This window comes from Tamandua tetradactyla, chromosome 3, assembly GCF_023851605.1.
Source record: "Tamandua tetradactyla isolate mTamTet1 chromosome 3, mTamTet1.pri, whole genome shotgun sequence".
Lineage (NCBI taxonomy): Eukaryota > Metazoa > Chordata > Mammalia > Pilosa > Myrmecophagidae > Tamandua > Tamandua tetradactyla.
This window is the reverse complement of record NC_135329.1, coordinates 40,500,237-40,524,679: the sequence shown is the minus strand read 5'-3', so window position 1 is coordinate 40,524,679 and position 24,443 is coordinate 40,500,237. Positions and strand designations below refer to the sequence as shown.

The window sequence follows — 24,443 nt, the reverse complement described above, 5'->3', positions numbered from 1 at the left end:
GGTTAGCATGCTGTTGGCTCATGTCCACAGCAATAGAACTAGGCACCTTCACCTGGCCAAGTTGACAACTGAGTCAAACTACCACATGTACTGTAAATAAGATCAGTCAAAAATGATGTTGAGCAAAAAGCAAGATACAAAAAGGAATTTATTGTAAATGTTTTCTTTAAATGCATACATAAGGGATAGATGGACATAGGGAATGGTATTTGCTGACTTCTGATAAGAAGTGGTGGAAGGGGTAGGCGTGGGGATTTAGCTATCTATATATAACATTTTATCTCTCTTTCCGTGAGAGAACATGGAAGCAAATAAGGCCAAATGTTGAGTTTAATATTTGTGGGGTATGCTAACATGCTTGGTAATTTGTACTTTTTTGTTGTACTTAAAATATCTTATAAATGAACGAAATTCACACACCACACAGTCCACCTAAAGTGTGCATTAAATATCTTCTAGTAATTCACAGAACTGTGCATTCATCACCATAATCAATTCTAGAACATTTTCACCACTCCAAAAAAGAGACATCCCTCAGTAGTTACCTCTGAATCCTTCTCTAGCCTTTCATAACCACTAGTCTACTTCTGTCAGAGCAAACACTTTTCCCTTCTATAAATTTATTTATATTTACATTTTATGTAAATGGAGTTAAGCAGTAGTATATAGTATGTTGTATCTGTTTTCTTTCACTTAATATAATGTCCTTAGGCTGGTTTTTGGCAAACGATAGAATATTCATATATTATTCACTGCAGTTCATAGTTTACTTTAGGTGTGTTTTTGCCCCTATACCACTCTATTATTCACACCTTGTAATAGTAGTGTACATTTGTTCTAATTCGTGGAAGTACATTCTAATATTTGTACTATTGACTGCACTCATCGTCTGCAGGAGGGCTCACTATGTTATACAGTCCCATGTTTCATCCTCTGGCTTTCCTTCCAGTGACATACACAACCCTAAACTTTCCCTTTCAACCACAATCACATCCACATATCATTGCTATTAATTATGTAATGTGCCACCATCACCTCTATATATTTCCAAACATTTACAATCAACCGTATTACAAATTCTACACAGGCTGAACATCAGCTCCCCGTCTTCTGCCCAAGCTCTATTTTCTAATGCCCTGTATTCTAGATATTAATGCCATGAGTTTGCGAGTTGTATTTTTGTTTTTATTAGTGAGGTCATACAATATTTGTCCTCATGTATCTGACTTATTTCATTCAACATAATGTCCTCAAGTTTCATCCATGTTGTCACATGTCATCTTATTACTTCTTAGAGCTGAGTAATATTGCATTGTAATGTATATACCACATTTTGTTTATCCATTCATTGGTTGATGGACACCTGGATTGTCACCATCCTTTGGCAATTGTGAATAATGTCACTATGAACATCGGTGTGCTGATGTTTGTTCGCATCCCTGCCTTCAGTTCTTCTGAGTTTATACCTAGTGGAGGAATTGCCAGATCATGTGGCAGTTCTCTATTTAGCTTCCTGAGGAACCTCCAAACTCTTCCACAGCAGCTGTACCATTCTACTTTCCTCCCGTAAGTGTTCCTATTTCTCTACATCTCTCCCAAACTTGTAGTTTGCTGTTTCTAATAGTGCCCATTCTAGTAAGTGTGAAATGATATCTCATTGTACTTTTGATTTGCACTTACCTGATAGCTAGTGATATTGAATGTCTTTTTCTGTGCTTTTTAGCCATTTGTATATACTCTTTGGAAAAATGTCTATTCAAGTCTTTTGCTCATTTTTAAATTGGGTTTTTTTTTCATTTTATCATGGAGTTGTAGAATCTCTCTGTATATCCCGGATATTAAACCCTTATCAGATATGTGGTTTCCAAATACCTTTTCCTATTGAGTAGGCCAGCTTTTCACCCTCTTGACAAATTCCTCTGAATCATAAAATTATTCAGTTTTGTTGATGTCCTGTTTACCTCATTTTTCTTTTGTTGCTGATGCTTTGCCTTAAGTCCAAGAAACCAACCTCTACCATCAGATCTTGAGATGCTTCCATTTTCTTCTAGGACTTTTATGGTTCTAGCTTTTATATTTAGGTCTTTGATCCATTTTTAATTAGTTTTTGTATGAGGTATAGATAGGGGTCCTCTTTCATTTTTTTGGATGTGGATATCCAATTCTCCCGGTACCACTGTGGAAGAGATTGTTCTCTCCCAATTGGGTGGACTTTAAACCTTGTAAAAGATCAATTAACCATAGATGTGAGGGTTTGTTTCTGAGCTCTCAATTCTATTCCATTGTTCAATATTTCTATGTTTATGCTGATACTATGTTGTTTTCACCACCGTGGTTTTGTAATATGCTGTTAAGTCAACAAGTGAGAGTCCTCCAACTTCATTTTTCTTTTTCAAGATGTTTTTAGCTATTCAGAACCCTTTACTCTTCCAGATAATATTTGATAATTGGCTTTTCCAGTACTATGCAGTAGACTGTTAGAATTTTGATGGGGATTGTGGTGAATCTGTACATCATTTTGGGTAGAATTGACATCTTAACAATATTTGCCTTTCAATCCATGATCATGGAATGTTCTTCCATTTATTTAGATTTTCTTTTATTTCTTTTAGTGATGCTTTGTAGTTTTCAATATAGGTCCCATACATCCTTGGTTAACTTTATTCCTAAGTACCAGATTCTTTTAGTTGCTATTGAAATGGAATGTTTTACTTGATTACCTCCTCAGATTGCTCATTACTAGTATACAAACCACTCTTGATTTTTGTGTGTTAACCTTGTATCCCGCCACTTCAGTGCACTCATTTATTAGCTCTAGTACCTTTGTTATAGAATTTTTGGGACTTTCTAAGTATAGGACATATCATCTACAAATAGTGAAAGTTGTAATTCTTCCTTTCTGATTTGGATGTCTTTTATTTCTTTTTCTTGTCTAATTGCTGTAGCTAGACTTTCTAGCAAAATGTTGAATAACAGTCTTGACAGTGAGCATCCTTGTCTTGTTCCCAGCCTTACTGGAAGAGCTTTCAGTCTTTCACCATTTAGTATAATGCTAGCTGTGAGTTTTTCTTATAGGCCCTTTATCATGTTGAGAAGTTTTCCTTCTATTCCTACATTTCGAAGTGGTTTTATAAAGAAACGATTCTGGATTTTGACAAATACCTTTTCTATTTAAATCAAGATGATCATGTGGTTCTTCAGTTTGTTAATGTGGTGTATTACATTAATTGATTTTCTTGTATTGAACTACCCTTGCATACCTGAGATAAAACCCACCTGATCATGATTAAATTATTTTAATATGCAGTTGGATTTGATTTGAAAGTATTTTATTGTAGTTTTTACATCTGTATTCATTAGAGAGATTGGTCTATAATTTTCCTTTCTTGTAGTATCTTTATCTGTCTTTGGTATTTGGGTGATGATGCTTGCTTCATAGAATAAGATAGGTAGCATTTCCTCTTCAGTTTTTTGGAAGAGTTTGAGTTCTTATGTGCATATATATTTATAATTGTTACTTCTTATTGAATTAACACCTTTGTTAGTATATAGTGACTGTTTTTGTCTCTCATAATTGTTTTGACTTAAAGTCTATTTTATCTGATATTGGTATAGCTTCCCCAGCTCTCTTTTGATTATTACTTACATGGCATATTTTTCCATCCTTTCACTTTCATCCTACTTATGTCTGAATTTAAGGTGAGTCTCTTGTAGACAACATATTGTTGGGTCATGCCTTATTATCCATTTTGTCAATCTCTTCCTTTGACCGGAGAGTTTACTACATTTATATTTAAAGTCTCTACTGATAATGCAGGACTTTCTTCTCCCATTTTGTTATGTAGTCTTTGCAAGACTTATTCCTTTTTGTCTCTTATTTCTTCCATTAATGCCTACTTTCATATTTATTTGACTGTTCATATTGTAACTTTATGCATTCCTTCTCATTTCTGTCTGGATATATTTTTCATATATTTTCCTTGTGGTTAACATTGGGGTTAAAATTTGTTATCTTAAATATATAAAAATCATATTTTATTTGATACAAACTTGCCTTCAGTAGCATACACATACACTGTTCCTTTAACCTCCATCCCCCACAGTTTTTGTGCTTGTTACAAATTATATCTTTCTACATATTATGTTCAAAGCTATAGCTTTATCATTGCTTTTCATGCGTTTGCGTTTTAGCACCTGTAGAAGTGGAGTTATATACCAAATAATGCAATATAATATTACTGATATTTATAATTACCCAATGGTTACTTTTACCAGAGGTCATTATTTCTTTATGCCACTTTGAACACTGTCTAGTGTCTTCCTTTCAGTCTGAGAACTCCCTTAAGCATTGCTTTTAGGGCAGATCTAGCGGTAATCAACAGCCTCAGCTTTCTAAATTTTTTACCTGGGAATCTCTTCCTCATTTTGAAAGAAAGTCTTACTGTATATACGGTTCCTGATTGGCAGTTGTCTTCTTCCTGTAATTTAAGCATTTCAACCCACTGCCTTCAAAGTTCTGATGATAAATCAACACATAATTTAATTGGTACTCCTTTTATTTAACATGTTGCTTTTCTCCTGCAGTTTTCAAATTCGTTTTGATTTTTGCATTTGACAATTTTATCAATTTGTGATGAGGTGTTTTTTTTTCCCCGTTTATCCTGTTTGGTGATTTCTAGGCTTCTTGGTTCTGCATAATCATGTTCTTTGCTTAGTTTGGTATGTTTTCTCTCCTTATTTCTTTGAATATTTCTTCTGCCCCTTTTTCTCTTTTTTCTCCTTCTGGGAAGCCCATAATGCATATATTGGTAGGCTTGATGGTATCCCAGTGGTCTCTTTGGCAGTTTTCACTTGTTACAATTATTTTTACTTTTGCTCCTCAACATGATTCATTCAATTGTCTTGTCTTTGAGTTCACTGATTCTTTTTTTTTTTTCCAGCTCCAATCTGCTATTTAAACCTTCTTGTGAATTCATTTCAGTTAAAGTGGTGTTTAACTCCCCTCTTTCTTTTTGTTTCCTTTTTAATGTTTCCGTTTCTTTATTGAGATGCTCGTATTTTCATTCATTGTTTTTATGATAGCCTTTAGTTCTTTCTCTGTGTTTGCCTTCATCTCCTTGGACATATTGAAGGTCATTTTTTAATGTCTTTGTCTGGTATGTCCACCACCTGGTATTCTTCGTTGATGTTTTCTGGATTTTAATCTTTTTTCCTTTGGATGGACCATCGTTTCCTGTTTATTTGTTTTGTAATCTGTTTTGCAGACTGTACATCTTACTATTCTAATAAGTGTTAACTCTGGAATGTATTCCCTGAGATGTTTGTTTCTTGAGCTTGTAACCAGCTGGTGATATGACAGAGATTTTCTTGAATGTCAGCCCTTGAGCGTCAGTCCTTCTCTCTGGAAAGTCCACCCACCCAAGGTGAATGCGAAGTGCAGGGTTCTCCCTGTCTTTTCTGGGCCTCTGTCTTGTCCTGGGCTTGTGCTTGCTAGTGGCTTAGGATTCCCCTGTTTACAGGAGTTTGAACGCCCCCTCTACTTCCCAGGAGACAGACCTTCTCCCTCTCCCCGGTGTTCCACTGCTGGACTTGAAGCAGGTAAGCTGTTGCCCCAGGCTTTCTTATACTCCTTTCATTATCTTAAGCTGGGATTTATCATAATTTACCAGCCTCTTTCTACCACTTTTTCCTGGATGCTGTATAGTGTTCTCTTGGACTCCTGAGTTTCAAAATAGTTGATTCAGACAGTTCCTGCCTGTTTAATAGCTGTTCTGGTAAAGGGACTAATTCCTGTAACTTCCTACTCCACTATCTTCCCACCTGCTTATGATTTTTAAGGCCAGGTTTTATTACAGTTTGAACAATTGAGGATGTACCTGGAATAAGTTTAATAGAAAAATGTGAGTTTATTTTTAAGACATGGAAATACCATTGTCCATATTACTTTGTACTCCTTAATGATAATTTATGCGGAAAGAAAATATATCATAATCTTAAGAATTCATTTACTACCTGAGAAATTTCAGCTAAAGTAAAAAACTGTTGATGGTTGAGTGTTTAATAAAAAATAGAAATTGGAGAGACACTAATGTCCTGGGACTTTGAAGAGTGCCATTTGTATTCTCTGAAAGGCTTATTACCAGTGACTACATGGTGAATAGATAATCCCTATGTATTTTCATGTTCCACTGCATTTTTTTCATATTAATTAGGATATACCACAAAATTGTTGCTCTTTGATACCTACGCTTCCGTGCTTCTGTTTGAAGGAAGCATGCTATTTGTAGGCACCGGGTCATTTTGCTGGCCACTGAGGTGCAGAGAGGCTTATGAAACAGCTCAGTTCAGTTTAATTCGCATTTGCAGAATACAGATTTTGAAATAAGAGACATGGACCATGCTCTCGGAATTTTTTAAAATAAAGATCCCTTGTCATTGTATTTACTACCATGAACCTGATGTGCTCTTCACAAATTCTAAAACGACTAGTGTGATAAAGCCACTAAAATCCAGTAATAGATTGTTTCTAATTTTATTAGACCACTTTTAGCATGAAAACAAATTATTTACAGTTAAGTAACAGGTTCACTTATGTCAGTACTTGACTATGCACTGTACCTATCAGTATCTGTCTGTTTATCCAGCCATCATCTATCTATCTTTCCGACTATAGCTATTATAACCTGTTTATATTCCATGGCTTTACCTAAAGAAAAATTTTCCTTTATGGAAAATTCTCTATAACCAACATATTATTTGATACAATGGAATTCTTCTAGGTCAGTGGTCCTCAGGGTATGGATGGGACTAGAAGATTTACCAGAATCACATAAAAACTTTCTCAAGCTCTGCGTAGTTTATATATATATATGTATATTTATGTGCACACACACACATATATCACTGCCCAATATCTCAGAGATTCTAAATAATACCTTTCTAGAGGTGCATGCCCCAAATCTGCCTTGTTTCTCCCCAGTCTTCTGATATGCTTTCACCTCAGCACTCTAGACAATGTGGTAAACAGCAAAGTACAAAACAACAGTTAGCGAATTCTGCATTTTTATTTTAATTTCATTTTCAAATTTATACATTCAGATGAAATGATTTATGATGATGTGGCGAATGGGGATGAAGGTGGAAACAGCTCTTTGGAATATGGATGGAGTTCAAGCGAATTTGAAAGTTATGAAGAGCAGAGTGACTCGGAGTGCAAAAATGGAATTCCCAGGTCCTTCTTGCGTAGGAATCACAAAAAGCAAGTATGTATTTATCCTGTTTGTTTAAAAAGCAGAATGTTCTAGCATTGTCACATGAATGAGGCTATTTAATATTATTTTGATTCATAAATACTTAAATACTTTTTAAAACAGTTATGTAGTTTGAAGAAAGCATAATATGTTGGCGAAGAGGAGGCATATATTATTTTACATAGTAAATATAATCATGCAAGAATAAGAATATTAAAATTTTATAGATTAAATCACTTAAAATGACTTTAGCAAGTTCATATCTTGAATATTTTAAGAAAGTAAATAATTATTTCTGAACTATTTGTATTATGTTTTGTGTGTTCACATATAATGCTGTTTGTACATAAACAGTTAATAATTTGTTTTACACATTGAATAGATCAAATCAGATTTACTTAAGGGCCAGTGTAACAGTACTTTCCTTTAACATGATATTTTAAACTTCAGCATTTCGACATTAACAAAAAGATATAAAATAGAATATGTTGGACGGTGCAATGGTGGCTCAGTGACAGTATTCTCGCCTGCCATGCCAGAGACCTGGGTTCGATTCCCAGGGCCTGCCCGTGCCAAAAAAGAAAACATTAAAAAAAAGAATATGTTAAGAAAAATAATGTTAAAGGATAAAAGTGCCTATGCTTCCCTAGAGATTAGGATTCCAAGAAAAACTTTGAAGATGTAAACGGTGAATTCTAAAATGTTCTACCTGGAAGCCATTTTGTTGAGGCAAATCATTAAATTGAGTCTTTCAGTTTTCAGTGATGACTATAAGATATATTTCTATTTATTTATTTTGTTTTAGTCTGTACCATCTACAGTAATGTCAGTGTACTTTATGTATTTTATAATGGGAGATTGTGATCTGGGTCATGTCCTGATCATATGCAGACACATGGCTGTCATACTTATGCCTTATCTGTTGAGCTATTCACTCTGACATTAAAGTGAAATTACTTATTATGAACACAAACTTTGACCTAATGCCTCACCATTATGATAGTTGGAAATAACCAGTTTTATTACCCCCTCCTCCAATAACCAACTGGTTTGTTCTTCAGAAGAAGCTTACATATGTCTACAGTTTCCAAGTTATTTCCAGTTTTGGGTATTCTTACATTCTATCAACTTGTCTCATGAAACTCAAGAAGCTACCAGGGCGGTAACCAGCCTGAATATCCACTATTATTAATAAGTGTTTTGTAGGAACTTTGCTCTTTTCTGTCACCTAGAACTGTTACAACTGAGATCTTACCAATAAATGAAGCTGCAGTTATAGTTTATAATGGAGATAATAAGTAAGGTGATATTTGACTTGATACAACTGATACAACAACTTGATACAACTCAGACACTATTTATTTAAATTGAGATTTAAAGTAATGTGGCAGGCTCTTATTTCAGTGGGATATGTAGTATTCAGGTGGGTGCCTTGAAACAGTTGCTAAAACTTAAATTTCCCATTCAGTCAGCATAGTTTATTATAGTACAAACTGGACTTGATCAGTTGTTGACTCTTTGACTCAGAGTTGCTTAAAATATTTGTCTTCCTTGATCTCAGAATGGACCCATATTTCCAAGCAAACCTCTTGAAATGCCTAGTGAGTATATGTAGATGATTTTGCAAACTTCTCCTAGGAGAATAAATAAAAGTTCGTCCCAAAATTGGTTCATGAGTGCAGAATATTAATGAAAGGAATGCAAAGTACTGCATTTATGTCTTTCTCCTAAACTTCCACGCTGCTACTACAATATCCTGGAATGGGGGTAGGACTATGGAATGGGGTATATATGGAGACTTGTGATGACTCCATTGTTGGTTATGCTTGTTCAAGATAGAAGTGCCTTATGAAGCACCAAGTTTTCTGGTTTAAAAAGTCATATTTTAAAAATTACCAGTATAGCATTTTAAATTGTTTAAAAGTCATTTCAAAAAACATCTCAAATTTTCATGAGAAGCTACCTAATACTTACTTGTCTCAGTTAACGTGGGAAATGCTAGTCAGAAAAAGCAGTGGGGTTTTTATGGTGTGTGTCTGAGATATTTGTGATCATACGAAGAATGATTTAAAAGATTTCATCCATTCTCATAGCGTAGAGAGAAAGTTACGTCATTTGGGAGATATTTAAAACTCTGTGCTGGCCATTCCAGAAATAGGCCACATTATTCAATGCAACCTTGAATACAAGTAACTTTTGCTTTGGGGCTAATGAAAAGAAATACTTTTATATATTTGTATCAACGAATGAGTTTACGTATTTTTGTTTGTTTGCTCTTGTTTGGCATGCAAAAGTCTCCACCCTAGCTCATCTAAAATAGCACCTGTCTTTTGACCATGCTTTATTAATTTATTTGTTTTTAAAAAACCAGCTGGTTTGGAAATGGGGCCTGTCCTCAGGTGTGTGTATGTGTGTGTGTGTGTGTATGGCTCCCAAGGATATCTGGGACAAGTTTAATCCTGGCACGAGAGCAGCATTTGCCAGGCACCACTGAAGTACTTTCAATGTAAGGTTGTCTAAAAGTACTGCAGAGCGTTTTTGTGAAAAGATTGTATCTCTTTATGCTGTAGCTTTCTCATGACCTAACCCGTTTAAAGGAGCACTATGAGAAAAAAGTGAAAGACTTGATGGCAAACACTGTGGGAGCAGTAGAGATTCAGCAGCTAAAGCAAAAACATGAACTGAAGGTAGTATGGTTCACTTTTTGACCAGCTACATTGACAATGACTCTTAAAAACAAGACTATACTTAAAAACAAAAAAGCTGTGGCGACTAACAATTTTTATTAGACAGTGGTTCTCAAAGTGTGGTCCAGGGACTCCCAGGGGTCCCCAAGACTCTTCCAGGGAATTTGTGAGGAAACCTTTTCTTTTCCTGTTAATTCTAAGATGCTCTTTTACTTTTATTATCTCATGAGTATGTGATGGAATTTTCCAGGGACCATATGACATGTGACATCATGACAGATTTAATGCAAAGTGCAGCTATCTCTAAGCCCCGGACCTTAAAGAGAGTTCCCCAAATTTAAAACAATGCCACTCTTTTCACTGATTTTTTAAAAATATAGTTACTTATCATAAATATATGTTTAAGATAACATGTAATGAGTTTTTTGATGAATAGTAACAAATAAGTATTTAATTTTCTTCAATTTTGATTTTAATATAAAGTAAATACATTCTATTTATTTAAAGATAGATAAGTAAAACACAGATAAACAAAAGCTCTTTTGGGCCTCAGTAATTTTAAGATTTAAAGGGCTCCTGAGACCTAAAAGTTTGAGAACTGCTAGATTAGAGTATAGTAATGGTAGTTCTTTGAACTGTGTTTTAAAAGAGCACTGTCAAGTAATTTTTACTTCAATTCAGCCTTTTTTCCTTTTGTGCTTTTGTGAATTTTTCATATGCATTGAATGGCACTTAACTGAAGATAGATGTTCATTTAGGAATGTTTTTTGAAATAATCAACTGCTTTATTCTGAAGTTATTTTGTGCGCGTGCGTTCCAGGCTTTTTAAAGCAGTAGCAGAATCCTAGGCATCATATCATTTCATTAAGTTCAAGGTCTGATTGGTTCCCACTTAGGAAGGAGTTACAGGGGAATCTAAGGCAGGAGGTCAGGTGATGCAGTCTGCAAGTGCAGCAGAATTATCAGTGGAATTGAGAGCTTTGTCAGAGCCAGCTGAAGTAGTCAGTGGGAGGCTTAGTGAAGGAGGCCAGCCTAATGGATGAATCCAATTTGGAAATGTGTACAAATGGTAGGGAGCACATGCTAGGAGCAGCATGGAATAAAAGGAAATGTGAATACGTATTGAGAAGTCAGGCCAAGTCAGTTTCTTCAGCTGGCTGTGTGATCTTGGGCAAGTCATTCAATCTCTCTGAAACTCATTGTCTTTATCTGCCTAATATGGAGAAATGTAACTTTGGTGTTCCTAAGACTTCTTTCAGGTTTGTGTGTTTGCAATCCTCTGATTATCTGAAACGGGATTTGAACAGAAATTCAGATAAAAACCAAGATTTGGCAGGGAAAGATTGGGATTAAGAGAGAGTAGAATTTGGTGAGACTGTTGGATAGGAAAATAATTAGAGGTGCCTTGCGGTAAAATAAGCATAAGGTGAATGGGTCAGAATTCAAGTGATAGCAGTGGAAATGGAGAGGGGGAAATGGGAGAGATATTGTGAAGGATATGTTAGCAGGACATGATAGTCAATTGAGTTTTAGGGATACAGTAGGTTGGAGGAGCCAAGAGTGGTAGACTAAGAGAATGGTTGCATAACTTATGTAAAGTAGAGCTGGAGTCATGGTTAGGGAGTGTAAACATGGAATTAATTTTGGTTGTATTGAGTGTATGGTCATGATGAGACATCCTTAGGAGGGTGGCTTTTAGGCCTTTGGAAATGAAGAAATGGTCAGGGCTAGAATTACACATTTATAACATTGGCATACAGGCTGCCACTGAAGCTGTAAAGATCAGTACAACTCGTGGAGTGAGAAAGAGCAAATTAGCAGAAGCCAAGCTCTGCAGGGTCACAGCTACGACATCCAAGGCTCTGTGCCCCCTTTCTTCTGGGCTGACCTGGTCCACATCAGACCCGACTGGTTGGAGGTAGAGCATAGGCTGAACTTCAGCCCCCACTTTCCCCCTCAGCTGGGCACCCCTTTGTACAAGTCAGTGCACAAGTAGAGGCAACAGCCCTGAAGGCCTGAGGCTTGTGTTAGATTGGCAGGAGAAAGAAGCCCTGTGGGAGAAGGTAAGGAAGAACTAGACAGAGGTAAGTGGACAACTAGGAGAGTGCAGTGGCTCTGAAGTCCTTAGAGGAAAGAATTTCAAGGAGGACAAAGGCAGGCAGACAATGCGAGGAAAGTAGTTTTTAAAAGGCCTTGCTTATTTCATAAGAGGTCATTTGGATTTTCTCTGAAATCATTTAGTGTCCAATGGCAAATACCACAATGTTCGATTTTTATAGAATGAGAAATAGAGATGGACTGCAAAAAATTGTCATTTGAAGCTTTTGAGCACTAATGGCAGTTTAGTTTAAGTCAAGACTCTGGTTAGAGAATGAATAAACTCCAATAAATAAGCTCTAAATAAACTCCAAACCAAATGGGAAGTAGTCATTCCGACTCCAAAATCTTCTCTGCAAAGCTGTGAAAATCTGCCTCATTCTTTAGGCCGGTTTGTCACTATGTAGAGAATCACTTAATTTGATACTGCCATTTGAAGAATTACAAGTGGCACCCTTGTTTTGAACCAGGTTCACGTAACCATTAAGAAAAGGGGCCCTGTTAAACCAGTGGGCACGCCTCCACATGGGAGCACATTGGTCAGGAATGACACCACTGTAAAACGTTAAGTGGCTAAATTAAAGTCGATAGTAAATTGTTTTGCATTTTCCTATGGCAATGCCATTTTAATTTGCAGAAAGCTGTGTTCCATTTGTGTTAAACATCTACTTTTAGGTGATGCCCACCAGGCTTTTTGTGTTTATAGTGATTATAATAATTAAGACTGACTTTTAAATAACAGTGGGAAAATTTTTTAATCATGTCAGGGAAAGGCTCTATTTTTAGAGTTTTTTCATTTCTTTTAACAAACAAACAAAAAACAGACAAAAAGACAAAATATAATCAAAATACACACACAGACAGCACACACAAATCTAAAACTCTCTCCCAGATCAAGAAGTTAATTGCAGGTAACATTTCAAGACCAAACTACTTGACAGTATTCTTTTAAAATAAAACAAATTAAAAGCAATGAATAGATTTTTATCGAATTGTACCACGTCTCACATTTTTCCTTTTTTTACAGATGCAAAAACTCATGAAGGCTGCAAAGGAGGGAACCAAAGATGGACTTGAAAAAACAAAAGCTGCTGTGAAGAGAGGTCGCTCATTCATTAGGACCAAGTCTTTTATTTCTCAAGGTCTGTGACCCAAGTGTTTGCATATGGAAAAAATCCGTGCATTGTAGGTCTCCTCCTGGCAAAGAGCACATCTGTGGTGCAGAGTGCAGCCCTAGCGAATTCCTGTGCAATCCCAGTGAAGTGTGACCTGGTCCGAGCATAGCATTTGTCAACCTGTTTGTTGCTGGGGTTTGATTTAGCTATAGCCCAGCCAGTCTAAGTCTTCTCCCTCCCAAATGGAGGGGGAATGTGGAGGAGTTGAGGAGTTTGTCAATCACTGTTGACAAAATTTATAACCAAACATGCACAATAAGCAACAGAAAATTAAATAATTTCTCCTAGGTAACTGGTGTCACTTTTTTTTAGTGTCTCCTCTGAGCAGATGGTTAGTGATTGGTCCTCCCCAAGGGCCTTTGTTCCTATCTCTCAATCCCCTTAGGTGTGCAGAGACCTCAGTCAGTGTTGATTCCCAGCACCTTTAGTCATGATAAAGCATAATAATAAATTATATATTTTCAGTGTACTAGCTCTCCTAGGCATGTGAACTTTCCATCAAGAATTGAAGTCTTAAGCTAAGGACATAGAGTTCTAAGCACGATTTTAGGAACCTTTTCACAGATGAAGGAAGATTTGACATAAGTTTTCCTAAAAATCTCGTTAAGGAGGCAGTAGCCTGTGCTATTTATAAGAGATAGATTATGTATAGGTAGGTATGATACCTGTTGGCAGCAACTTATATGCAAAGAATTATTTAATGTTTGAGAAAATTTCTTTGTGTTGATTGCATTAAGAAATACATATTTGTGTAGAGGGTAGTTGAGAATTTACTGTTCCAAAGTAGTCATTGTGACTCTGGCTTGATTGTTTTAAAAATATGTTTCTTTGTTATTTCCACAGGTATTACAGTTTTGAAAATCCAGTGCTTGAGCATATTTAGCATTTGCTAATATCTGCACTTAGAAAGGACTTTAAAAATCACACATTTTCCTTCAGGAACAGTTTAGGAATACCATATATAATGGGAGTTAAAACTAATGAAATGCTTTTGTTTGCTTTTAATCCTAATGAAGTCTTCAGCATCTCAAAACAAGACAGAGAGAGACTATCACTCTCCCCCAAGGAGTTTATTTTGTGAAGGATGCAGACGTGTGAATTTCTAACTCTAATCAGCGTTCCTTGGTAGAGGTGTTTAAGAGCATGCTGGCATGCACCAATAAAGGAGTGATAAGTCATAAATGAGGAAGCTAGGAAAAACTGTGATCAGTGTAAATATGGCATTTGCACTAATCCTGAAGGCATGGGGAGGGTTTCGTTAGGAGGCGATGTTGGGATCTGAGCCATATTCTATGGGTCCTTGCTATGCAAAATGTATCCTGGACAGCAGCAATGGAATTAATCTGGGTGCTCGGTTCAAGGAGCTGCTGGAGATGCCAGTTCTCGTGCCCCACCCTGGGATCTGCATGTTCACACGATCCCGACTGATGGGATGACAGTTTGAGAAACACTGATGTAGGTTATAAATATATGAAAAGTTTAAATGATTCATCTTCACTTTAGGGGGTGTAGTGTTTTGGGGGATCGGTTGGAGAGGTGCAGTAGTTTATTAGGTAAATTAGTTTATTCATTTATTAGGCAAATCCCTAACCTCTCTGACCTTAGCATCCCTGTATTGTAAAATGAGAGGATCTGACTAAATTAGTGGTACTTAGCCCTGGTTGTTCAAAATAGATGACTGGGGAACTTTTAAACGAAAATGCTGTGCGCCCAGTTCCATGGCCCAGACCCATTAAATCAGTCTCTGAGGGTGGAGCCTGGACATTGCTATTTTTAAAAAAGCTACTCAGACAATTTTTTTATGTGTAGTTATGCAGGGTTTTGAATCTTTGAATTAGATGATCTCCAGGTGTAAATTCCTATATATGTAAATTTGTGTGCTTTTCTGATTTCCAGCCATTGTATAATCTTCAGCATTTCTTTAATGAATTCAGCTGGGTCTAAGCTTTTTTTTTAATTTGATGTTTTCTCAACTTTTTGATTTTAGAAAGTTGCACGTTTTCAGACCTCTAGTGAGAAAAACATACATAAAATAAAAAAATGTACTAGATCCCGTCCTTAGTGTTTCACTGTTTTTGAGTCTTGACTCTTAGCCATTTATGGTTGCTGTCCTTTCCTTCTCATTGTCGTATTTTATGGGTAAATAAATTGTAAGATTTAGTGATTCTCTACCATCTCACTAATCACATGACACCTCTGCATTTTGAAGTGATACTTCAAATATTGAAAATTTCAAATATCGACATTTTGGTACTCTTGTGGGAAGGATATTTTATTGGATTTGTGAAAATTTCAGTTGAATAATTGCCAGGTAGAAAGTAAATAGATAAAATTGAAATTTCTGCACAAAGCATTTATTTGACAAATCGTTTTATTATGCTATAATGTTATGAAAATGTTATTTCATTGTAAAACTCGTGCATTTTAACTTTTTTTCAAGATCACAAATCTTGTCTTGAAGAAGAGCAAAATTTATTTATTGATGTTGACTGCAAGCATCCAGAAGCCATCATGACCCCAATGCCCGAAGGCTTGTCTCAGCAGCAGGTAGTGTAAGCAGGGCTGTTACTCAGCTGCTTTTAACCAACTGGGCTGGTTGTTAAAATATTTTAATTTTTTTTTTCATACTGGTTGGTAAGTACCTACTGTCCCAAACTCCCTGCCACCCCGTCCACTCTAGCCTTTCAACTGGACTTTGCTGAACCTTCAGCAGTTAAATGGTTAATGTCTGGCACAGCAGGAGGTGTGTGGGGTGGGGTGGGGTGGGGTGGGTGGGCGTCAGGACTTAAATCAGTAGCTGGGAGCTGGGCTCAGGCCATTCTGATTGTTAAATAGTTTGACGCTCATACCTGAGTGTAACTGTGAGAAGTGTATGGAACTTATATCCTTTGTGAACATTATTTATGCTAGTTCATATTTATAGGGCTTCTTTACACAGAGAGGATATATTGTGTGTGTTTGTGTGTGTGTGTATGTGTGTAAAACATGTATGTGTACATAGATACATGAGATTGGGATTGAAATAGTGAATTTCAAATAACTAATACAATTATCTGAATGTAAATGAATTTCTTAAAATATGATAATAGTTTGCAAAGGGAAATAATTCATTGATTTCCATTTGGTTGACTTCAGGTAAAAGGCAAAGGAAAACCTCTGGAGCAAGAGAAGTACCAGAGTTTATGGGGTTTTAAAGGGAAGAGGTAATCATTTTGGATGGGATTTGAGTTCTTTTCCATATAGGTGGTGTGATGCAAATCATGGAGACTGTTAGTGCAACATGTAGTAAAGAAGAGCAACATAAAAACACTTAGAGGTAAAGGTCAGTGTCTACAAAATGATTAAGAACCAGGTTGTAAAGAATAACTAGGTTACTAATTGGTCAGGCCAAATAGGAAATTTTGCATGAGTTGAGAAGGATCAAGGAAGTAGAGTTGAAATCAATGAGGAAAAAAAAAATGCTGAGATAAATGAAGTAGCTTGATTTGCTAATGGTACTAGAAAGTGAAAAGAAAGTGCTTGATCACCCATATATGAAATAATTATATAGAGTCAGAGCATTAGAAACTATAATAACAACCACTTTCTGGGGACATGTTTATGTGTTAGGCGCATGCTGAGTACTTGATACACTGCGTCTCATTTAATCCTCACAAAACTCCCTTAGTTGTAGTACACATTTTACAAAGGAGGAAACTGAAGCTCAAAGAAGGTCAGTAATCTCAATAGTATCACACAGACAGCTAGGACTGGTAAAGTCAGGTTTCTCATCGAAGTCTCTCTGATTCCAAAGCCTGTGTTCTTAATATCCAACTGTCCAATGGTCCTCTACTGGGGAACACATGAACTGAGCTGACAGCCAGAGAAATGTTTTGTTGTAGGAACAAAGAATTAGGCACTTGATGCCTGCTTCTTCTCCTACTCTGGATTTGTGGCTCACTCATTTCCTTTTAGCCTCAATAATTTTAAAAAAAGGAATTGGTTCCACGAAAAGAGTTTTCACATTCTTCTGAGGCGTCTGATTGGAATAATTCATTGACCTCTTCCTTTGATATTTTGGGCACTCATCACTTACATGTCTCTGCTGTGTTAATGTGAAGACAGTGAATTAGACTTGAATCCTGTTTGATCACTTAGTGTAGCGGTGTTAAAGTGTAAAAGCATTTCCAGTGTGAGATAGAAAGGTAGTTAGGGATGCACAGGTGAAGTGCTGTTGATGGTGGTATGAGGGGTGGAGTCTCAGAGGAGGTGGTTCTTGAAGTGGGTCCCAATGGATGCGTTGGAACTGGGCATGAGGAGATGAGGGAGGCTCTGTGGCATCGACTATCCAAGCCACGTGTACTTCATAGGGGGCCTTGTAAAGGGCTGTATTAGGAGATAAGACTGTAAAGGAATTTGGAAGCTAGAAGGACTTTAAAAAGCTTAAACATCTGACAGTATTTTGGGTCACTCAGAAAGGACCACATGGTAACAGTGAAGTCCACGGTGGTCGCTGTTTTATAGTCCGTAGCGTGAAAAAAGCACAGATTTTTTGGGTCGTCCAAATCCCATCCCTGTGCCGAGATTAGCTAAGTGACTTTGGTCAAGTTACTTTATTTAAGTCTCATTTTCTTTCTTTGTGAAACGGGGGTTTAATATCTATTTTAATCTTCTTTACAAGATAAGAGAAAGATATAAATGAAGTGTTGAATATGAAGGGCTTTGCATGATATACAGCGTGGAACAGTCTGCACTAAAGCTGGGACGACTGTGATTACCAGAATTATTAGTATTTAAGATTTCTGTATTTTTCCATCCATTCTTATAGCCATGATTCACATAGATTATTTTTCCCCCCACTGGCAACTGTGTTGGTTCTCCAAGTGCATTTTCCCATGAAACCATCAACTGGAGGTATTGATGCTGTTTAATTCTTTTTCCTTCCTAAATTGAAATACGGTAGCATAACTGTAATTTTTTAAAAGCTGCATATTTGGCATTCTTTTCATGCTGTATTTGGAGAAAAAAATCAGAAAGCCATCTTTTATTCCGTCAGATTGTCGTTTACTTGAAAAGCACCATTGATGCTGATAGACAAGGGATCGTGTCCTGTGACTCTCTCTGGATGCCATGTTCTGGGGTGGCAGCCAGGGTCAGGTCAGCTCCTGCCCCTTGTCTGCCAGGGGAACCGTCAGCACAGCCTCTCTGTTGATTCAGACAGTAGTAAGAGGCCAGACCCCTTCCTGCCCTCTGGGTCACGGCATTGTTCCCTCCAGCTGTCCTCAGCAGCCATGTGACCTTCATACTCATTGCCCACAGTGGGGGCCTGCTTCGCTCATTTGTTCAGTAAGTATTGGTAGAAAATTCAGCGTTGAATTCTTTTCTGTATCCATGGGAGGAGGGCTTCCAAAGAAGACTTTGACAGCATCGAACCCCTTGCTGGAACACACTGTTTGATATGTTGAGTGTAACCATCTAAAAAGGTTAACTTCTCACGGAGGAGCCATGAAACCTGCGATTTGTTTTGGGTTGTTTTGTTTAGTTTAATAATTTTATACAATTCCAGGTCATTTGGCCTGCTGCATCAGTATATCATCCCAGGACTTTAAATATATATATATAAATTCCTAGGCTTGGTCCTTAAATATTCTGACTCAGGAAACATGGGGTAGTCTCTGGGAATCTGAATTTGGAGGAAAAATGTGAATGTCCGAGATTCTGGTGATGAGCCAGTTTGGGGAGTCACTCATTAATGTAGGGGCCAACCCTTCATTTATAAAGATGAAGCATCTGTGGTCTGTTTCAGTGATTTAAATAGATCATGGTAATAGATAGTGACAGAGCTTGGATTAGAATCTTATGTCTCCTGGATTCTTGTTTGTCTTTTTAAAATCCCAGCCACATTTGTATATTTTTAAATAAATCACTCTCTGATTTAAGCATCCTAGAAGAGTTGATTTTTGTCTTACTTCTGTAAGTAGTTAGTCCTTTTTATGAAGAAAATAATTACTCCCTTATTAGTAATATTTTCTATATCTTGGTTGCCCTGGAATTTTAACTGGAGAAATTTCTTTGGTGGAAAATGCTCTTTTCCCGGCAATGCCCAGTAGGTGGCATTGCTGTTTCTTTACATAGTATTCATTCAAAGCTGATATTTGCCTGATTAAAGAAATACTTGGTCATGAAAATTGTGTGTGTGTGTGTGTGTGTGTGTGTGTGTGTGTGCGCGCGCGCATGTGGTTTAGAAGCAACTGTACTGTAATGTTGTATTCTATTTTCCATTTATGTGTAAAAGTAACTTGTAAAATGTGAATAGGCTTGATGAAAATGCCAAATGTTATATCGACCTTTAACAGGCATCTTATAGCCAAAAGTTTGCAATTCAACAGTGAAAAGCAAAAACAGAAGTATTCCGATTACAGAGAGGTTTTTGTATCTCTAAGTGACGTTAGTAATTTATTCATTTACTTTTAGCCTTGTGGGTGTATCTTTGGATGGTCAAAAGATCTTTGCAAAAAGAAAATCGAGTCCTCTACCTTCCAGAAGGTTTTTGTTTTTTCTGTAACTTTAAAATAATGATTTTAGATAAGTGTTGCTAATGGCATTCTTTGAGTCAAGATTGGAACTTCTTTTTATACTTAATTGTACATGAAGTATCATTTAACTTAGTGTTAGACACATAAAATATAGTCAGTTAATGCTTGTTGCATAAGTGGATAACATTATTTTTAGTGCTGTAATTGTACTTTTCCTGTTGTAGTTATAGTTTATAATTTGAACCTTAAAAATAATACAGTTATGGTAGTGGGGGATTATGTTTCATGTCTGTACTGCCATTAATTAACACATCATTTAAAATGTTTTAAAGGACTTTGGAGGTTCCCTTTACATGCTATTTTGATTAAAAACATTTTTAAGAACAAGCCTCCACAAAGAAGTAACATTTATTTATGTGTTTTCTGAAGCAATTTTCCACCATAGTATTTTCAAATTTCCAACAGGTTGTAAGAAGATATATTCTGGGTTCAGTTGTCGACAGTGAAAAGAACTATGTAGATGCTCTTAAGAGAATTTTGGAGGTACTCAAATGTCATATTTTATTTATTATTAACCATTTTACATTTTTCATATTTTATTACATATATATGTCTTAAATCTATAAATATGAACCATCAGTATGTAAAAGAATTTAAGTATTCTGTGTATTGACATAAAAATTCATGTGATTTGTTTTAAAATAAATATAATTTACATAAATAAATTCTACAAATAGATGTTTGCATAAGTTTTCATTTATCTACACCAAAGCGTCTGTCCCATCTTAATTTATTTTTGTCTTAGCAATATGAGAAGCCACTGTCTGAGATGGAGCCAAAGATTCTGAGTGAAAGGAAACTAAAGATGGTATTTTATCGAATTAAAGAAATCCTGCAGTGCCATTCCATGTTTCAGATAGCACTGGCCAGTCGCGTGTCTGAGTGGGATTCTGTTGAACTGATTGGAGATGTCTTCGTTGCTTCGGTAATTAAGTTAACGTACCCAGACATTCTGTAGAGTTCTCCCTAGACCCAAGTCTGGCTTTTTTTTATTCTTAGATTGCTTTCAAGTGGATGTTTATCATCTTACCAGAAGGAACAATGCTACTTTCTATAAAAACCAGTAAGCTGAGAAGTGATTCTCATTCTAGACCAGTGTGAAGTCACAATGCTTTGGCCAAAAGGCATACATTAGGGAAAATGATCGTTGCGCTATTTCATGTGTAAGTGGGCATTTACCTGGAAGACTAAGAGGCTTAGGGGAAAGATGTGTTTAAATAAAATTTTAAAAATATATATACTTTTTCAAGTTTGGGATACATCATTACAAACTGTAATAATACTTTTTATTCCTGAACTAGGACTCTGCTTGCTTAGTGATACTGTAAAATGTTCATGTTTAAATTCTCTTACCTTAGGTTATCAATCCCTTTATAGATTTCACATTCTGTGTGTATAATTCCCTATGTCTGGTAACAACAGAAAAGTGTTATGGAAAAATATCTCAATGCTTTTCTCAAATTTTTACTCTTTGATCTAGAGTTTTATGTTGTGTAGATACAGTCTTTCACTCCTTACTGTTACACAGGATATAATGGGATGCAAGCTGCTGCAACGTGAAGCCCAGTGAATGATTGTATTACCATAATGTAGCAAAAGAAGTTGTTAGCTGCCTAGAAAATATCAACACTAAGTTTCTGCATTGGGCAGTGTTCTGTCATTGTATTTTTGGTCCACTTGTGAATGACACATGTTGTTGTATAACAGTTTGATTTTAGATATAGAAATTATACATAAAACAGTTTGGATTCATTAATTGATATAAGATGATAATGTTATCAAAGAGCTATAAGCTTGAAAAAATTATTTAAGAAGTGTTCATGTACTTAAATTAATGCTATAATAATGATATATGAAACCTTTTATATATATATAATTAGTATATATGCTTGATGGAGTTCATAAATTAAAGGATGTTTTGAGTATACATGGAAACAAAGTTATTTCTAAAATGTTTGCTGAGTACCTTTGTGGATCCTTATGAAAAACATGAAAATAAATATTGAATATTTAAATATGATATTTTTTGGCTATTTTACATTTCAGCTTCAACTTTAATTTCTCTCTTCTTAAAATATTTACTTTGGGGAAACATTTTTTAAAATGGAAAAACATCTTGTAATAAGTGTATGAAATTTCAATGAAAACATTCCTCCTATAAGTAATAGCCATAGCAGGACTCTGCTTATACGTGTTGCTGTCCATCCCTACATAAGGATGTGTAGAATCTTAAATGCATAAAATGATACAATCATGAATTTTCTCTCTTTGAATGTTGATACCTGGGGCAAAAGTTTCTGCCTTTTGAAAAATGTGTGCTTTTAGGAAAATAGGAAAATGAATATACATGTAACCATAGCTTAGCCTAGAGAAGCAGGGAAGGGATCATTTTTCCTTCTTTCCTGGTACATTTCCAGGGATTGGTTAATGCCTATTTACCAGAATATTGTGTCAGCTATGTAATGAATTGCCGCTGTGAGGCTTGGTAGGAATTTAAAGGATGATGTCTGTAATAATTATCTTTATAAATCTTATAGTCAGGAACATTTCTTACCTGAAACCCAACCCACCTTGGTTTTGAACAAAGATGCCTAAAGATTCACTGGGGTCAGCAAAATGAGATCCAGTCAGCCTTTTAAAAACTTCCTGACAAGCTTGCTTAAAGAAAACATCACATACAGTCATAATAAAGTTTATCCTAATTAAAACATGACATTAACTAAAAATCTTATTCGTAGGTCAGGCTTCAAATAATTCTTTTATTTTAAATTGGAAAAGGGAGCATTTGGACCCCATGCATTATTTATATTTCTCAATTTCCTCCTTTATTTCAGTTTTCTAAATCCATGGTACTGGATGCTTATAGTGAATATGTGAATAATTTTAGCACAGCTGTGGCAATCCTCAAGAAAACATGTGCTACGAAGCCAGCTTTTCTTGAATTTTTAAAGGTAAGAACATTCTTTTTTTTTGATTTTGGATTTTAAGACCCTCTGAAAATGGATTCCGTGTCAAAATACTTCATAATGAAGAGTCACCAAATTTTGCCTCTAATTGCATAATGTTATTTATCCTAAAAATTTCAGTACCAACAATGCCTTAAATATTGAATTAATGCTAGAAATGGAGATTAATTTTAGGCTGTATATACCTTTTTAAAAATAACTTTTATTTGTTTATCTTTAAACAAATAAAAGTGTATAGACAGATGGCTGGCTGGCTGGATGGATGGTTGGATGGATGGATGGATGGATGGATGGATGGATGGATGGATGGATAAATGGATGGATGGAGAGTCTGTCAGTCAGAAAGAAAAGTTGAGAGCAGATCTCAAACAAAAGTTGCGTTTTTCTACCTGTTCTTCAGCATGACATTAGGAATACCAGAAATATGACGTTTAGTTTCTGGATTGATAAGATGCTTCTTTGGGACCAGAACATTAAGCAAAAGCCTGGAAAGGCATACCCCCTAAGGATAAACCATCACGGTGGAATCGTTGGCTATTTTTTTAGCTCTGATTTAGGTGGAGATAACTCCTGACCTTCCTCAGTGATTGTCTTACTTTGAAGTTATGAAGACTGTTTCCCTGACTTCCTTTAAAAAAAGCTCTAATGGATGTTGACGTGTATTATTTGATCAGCTGTCGGTTCTTTTCCCGAGTCATAAGATGCCTATCAAATTCTATGATGTAAATAGGATAGGAAAACCTGCTGCACATTTGAACCACATTAAAATTCCCCTTCAAAACTCAGAGCCATCCACAGTAGCTCAGAGTCTCATTTGCATGAGCTCTAATTTGCATCATAAAACCTTGGAACAAAGTGTGTTCTTGTTGCTTGAACTGTATTCTTAGAAACTTCTGTTACCTGCGGTGAGTGAACACAGGCCAAGTTTTCTTGCCAACAACAACGTTTTATTTAAGCCAAAATATGTTTTCCTCCTTTTTTGTTATTTAATACAGTGATTCCCGCTATAGGTGGCCCATAAAGGTTACTAAATGATTAAATAGTTTCCCAACTTTGGCTACACGTGGTACTCTGTGTACTTTTGATATTGCAGCATTTTTTTTCCTCTTGGGGTAGGAAAAAAAAAAACACTGAATGGATTACATTTTGTTTCTCCTGAAAATGTTTTCAGTTTTCTGATTCTCATGCTCCTGCTAATGAAGATGTCAGCAGTGGTAAAGACAAAGCTCTTCACTCAGCACCTAGCCACCTGACACGTTATCCTACCACCAACCATATATATATATCATCTCCTGTAATTCTTTCAGCAACCTTGAAAGCTTAGAAACTTTTAATCCCCCTTCTATAGCCAAGAAAATTGAGTCCAGAAAGAGGTTAAGCTACTTGCCCAAGTTTACACAGCTGGTTCACCTAACAGGGCTGAGACGCCCTCGCATGCCTGAGCTGTGCGCGTCCTTGTTTGGGCATAACTGGGCACATCGTAACTGTGCAGCCACAGGTTCAAGATCATTGAACGTCTGCTAAGACACTTCCCGATTGCCTGATTGCCAGGAGAAGAGAGATTTTGTTTGCCCTGTTGCCCGTAGCCGGAGGCTGCTAACCTCTCCTGGTGGCAGATTCTCCCATTTCTGTAACCCAGTGCTGCCACCTGGAACTTCCCCCACTCTCTCCAAGGTAAATATTTTTGGCATTG

The 24,443-nt window shown here is 36.2% G+C and overlaps 1 protein-coding gene across 13 annotated transcripts in view; it reads left to right on the top strand.

Moving 5' to 3' along the window:
* ARHGEF10 (Rho guanine nucleotide exchange factor 10) overlaps window positions 1-24,443 on the top strand; it is a 197,086-nt gene that overhangs the window by 79,353 nt on the left and 93,290 nt on the right. For 6 of the 13 annotated variants that reach the window (XM_077153004.1, XM_077153011.1, XM_077153010.1 and 3 more), the window contains exons 8-15: window positions 5,548-5,598; window positions 7,099-7,262; window positions 9,821-9,937; window positions 13,062-13,176; window positions 15,650-15,756; window positions 20,190-20,267; window positions 20,530-20,709; window positions 22,619-22,735. In XM_077153004.1, coding sequence (XP_077009119.1) covers window positions 5,548-5,598; window positions 7,099-7,262; window positions 9,821-9,937; window positions 13,062-13,176; window positions 15,650-15,756; window positions 20,190-20,267; window positions 20,530-20,709; window positions 22,619-22,735 — 929 coding nt within the window. The remainder of the gene's footprint in view (window positions 1-5,547; window positions 5,599-7,098; window positions 7,263-9,820; window positions 9,938-13,061; window positions 13,177-15,649; window positions 15,757-20,189; window positions 20,268-20,529; window positions 20,710-22,618; window positions 22,736-24,443) is intronic. The other 7 variants (XM_077153003.1, XM_077153002.1, XM_077153001.1 and 4 more) reach the window with 3 other exon arrangements.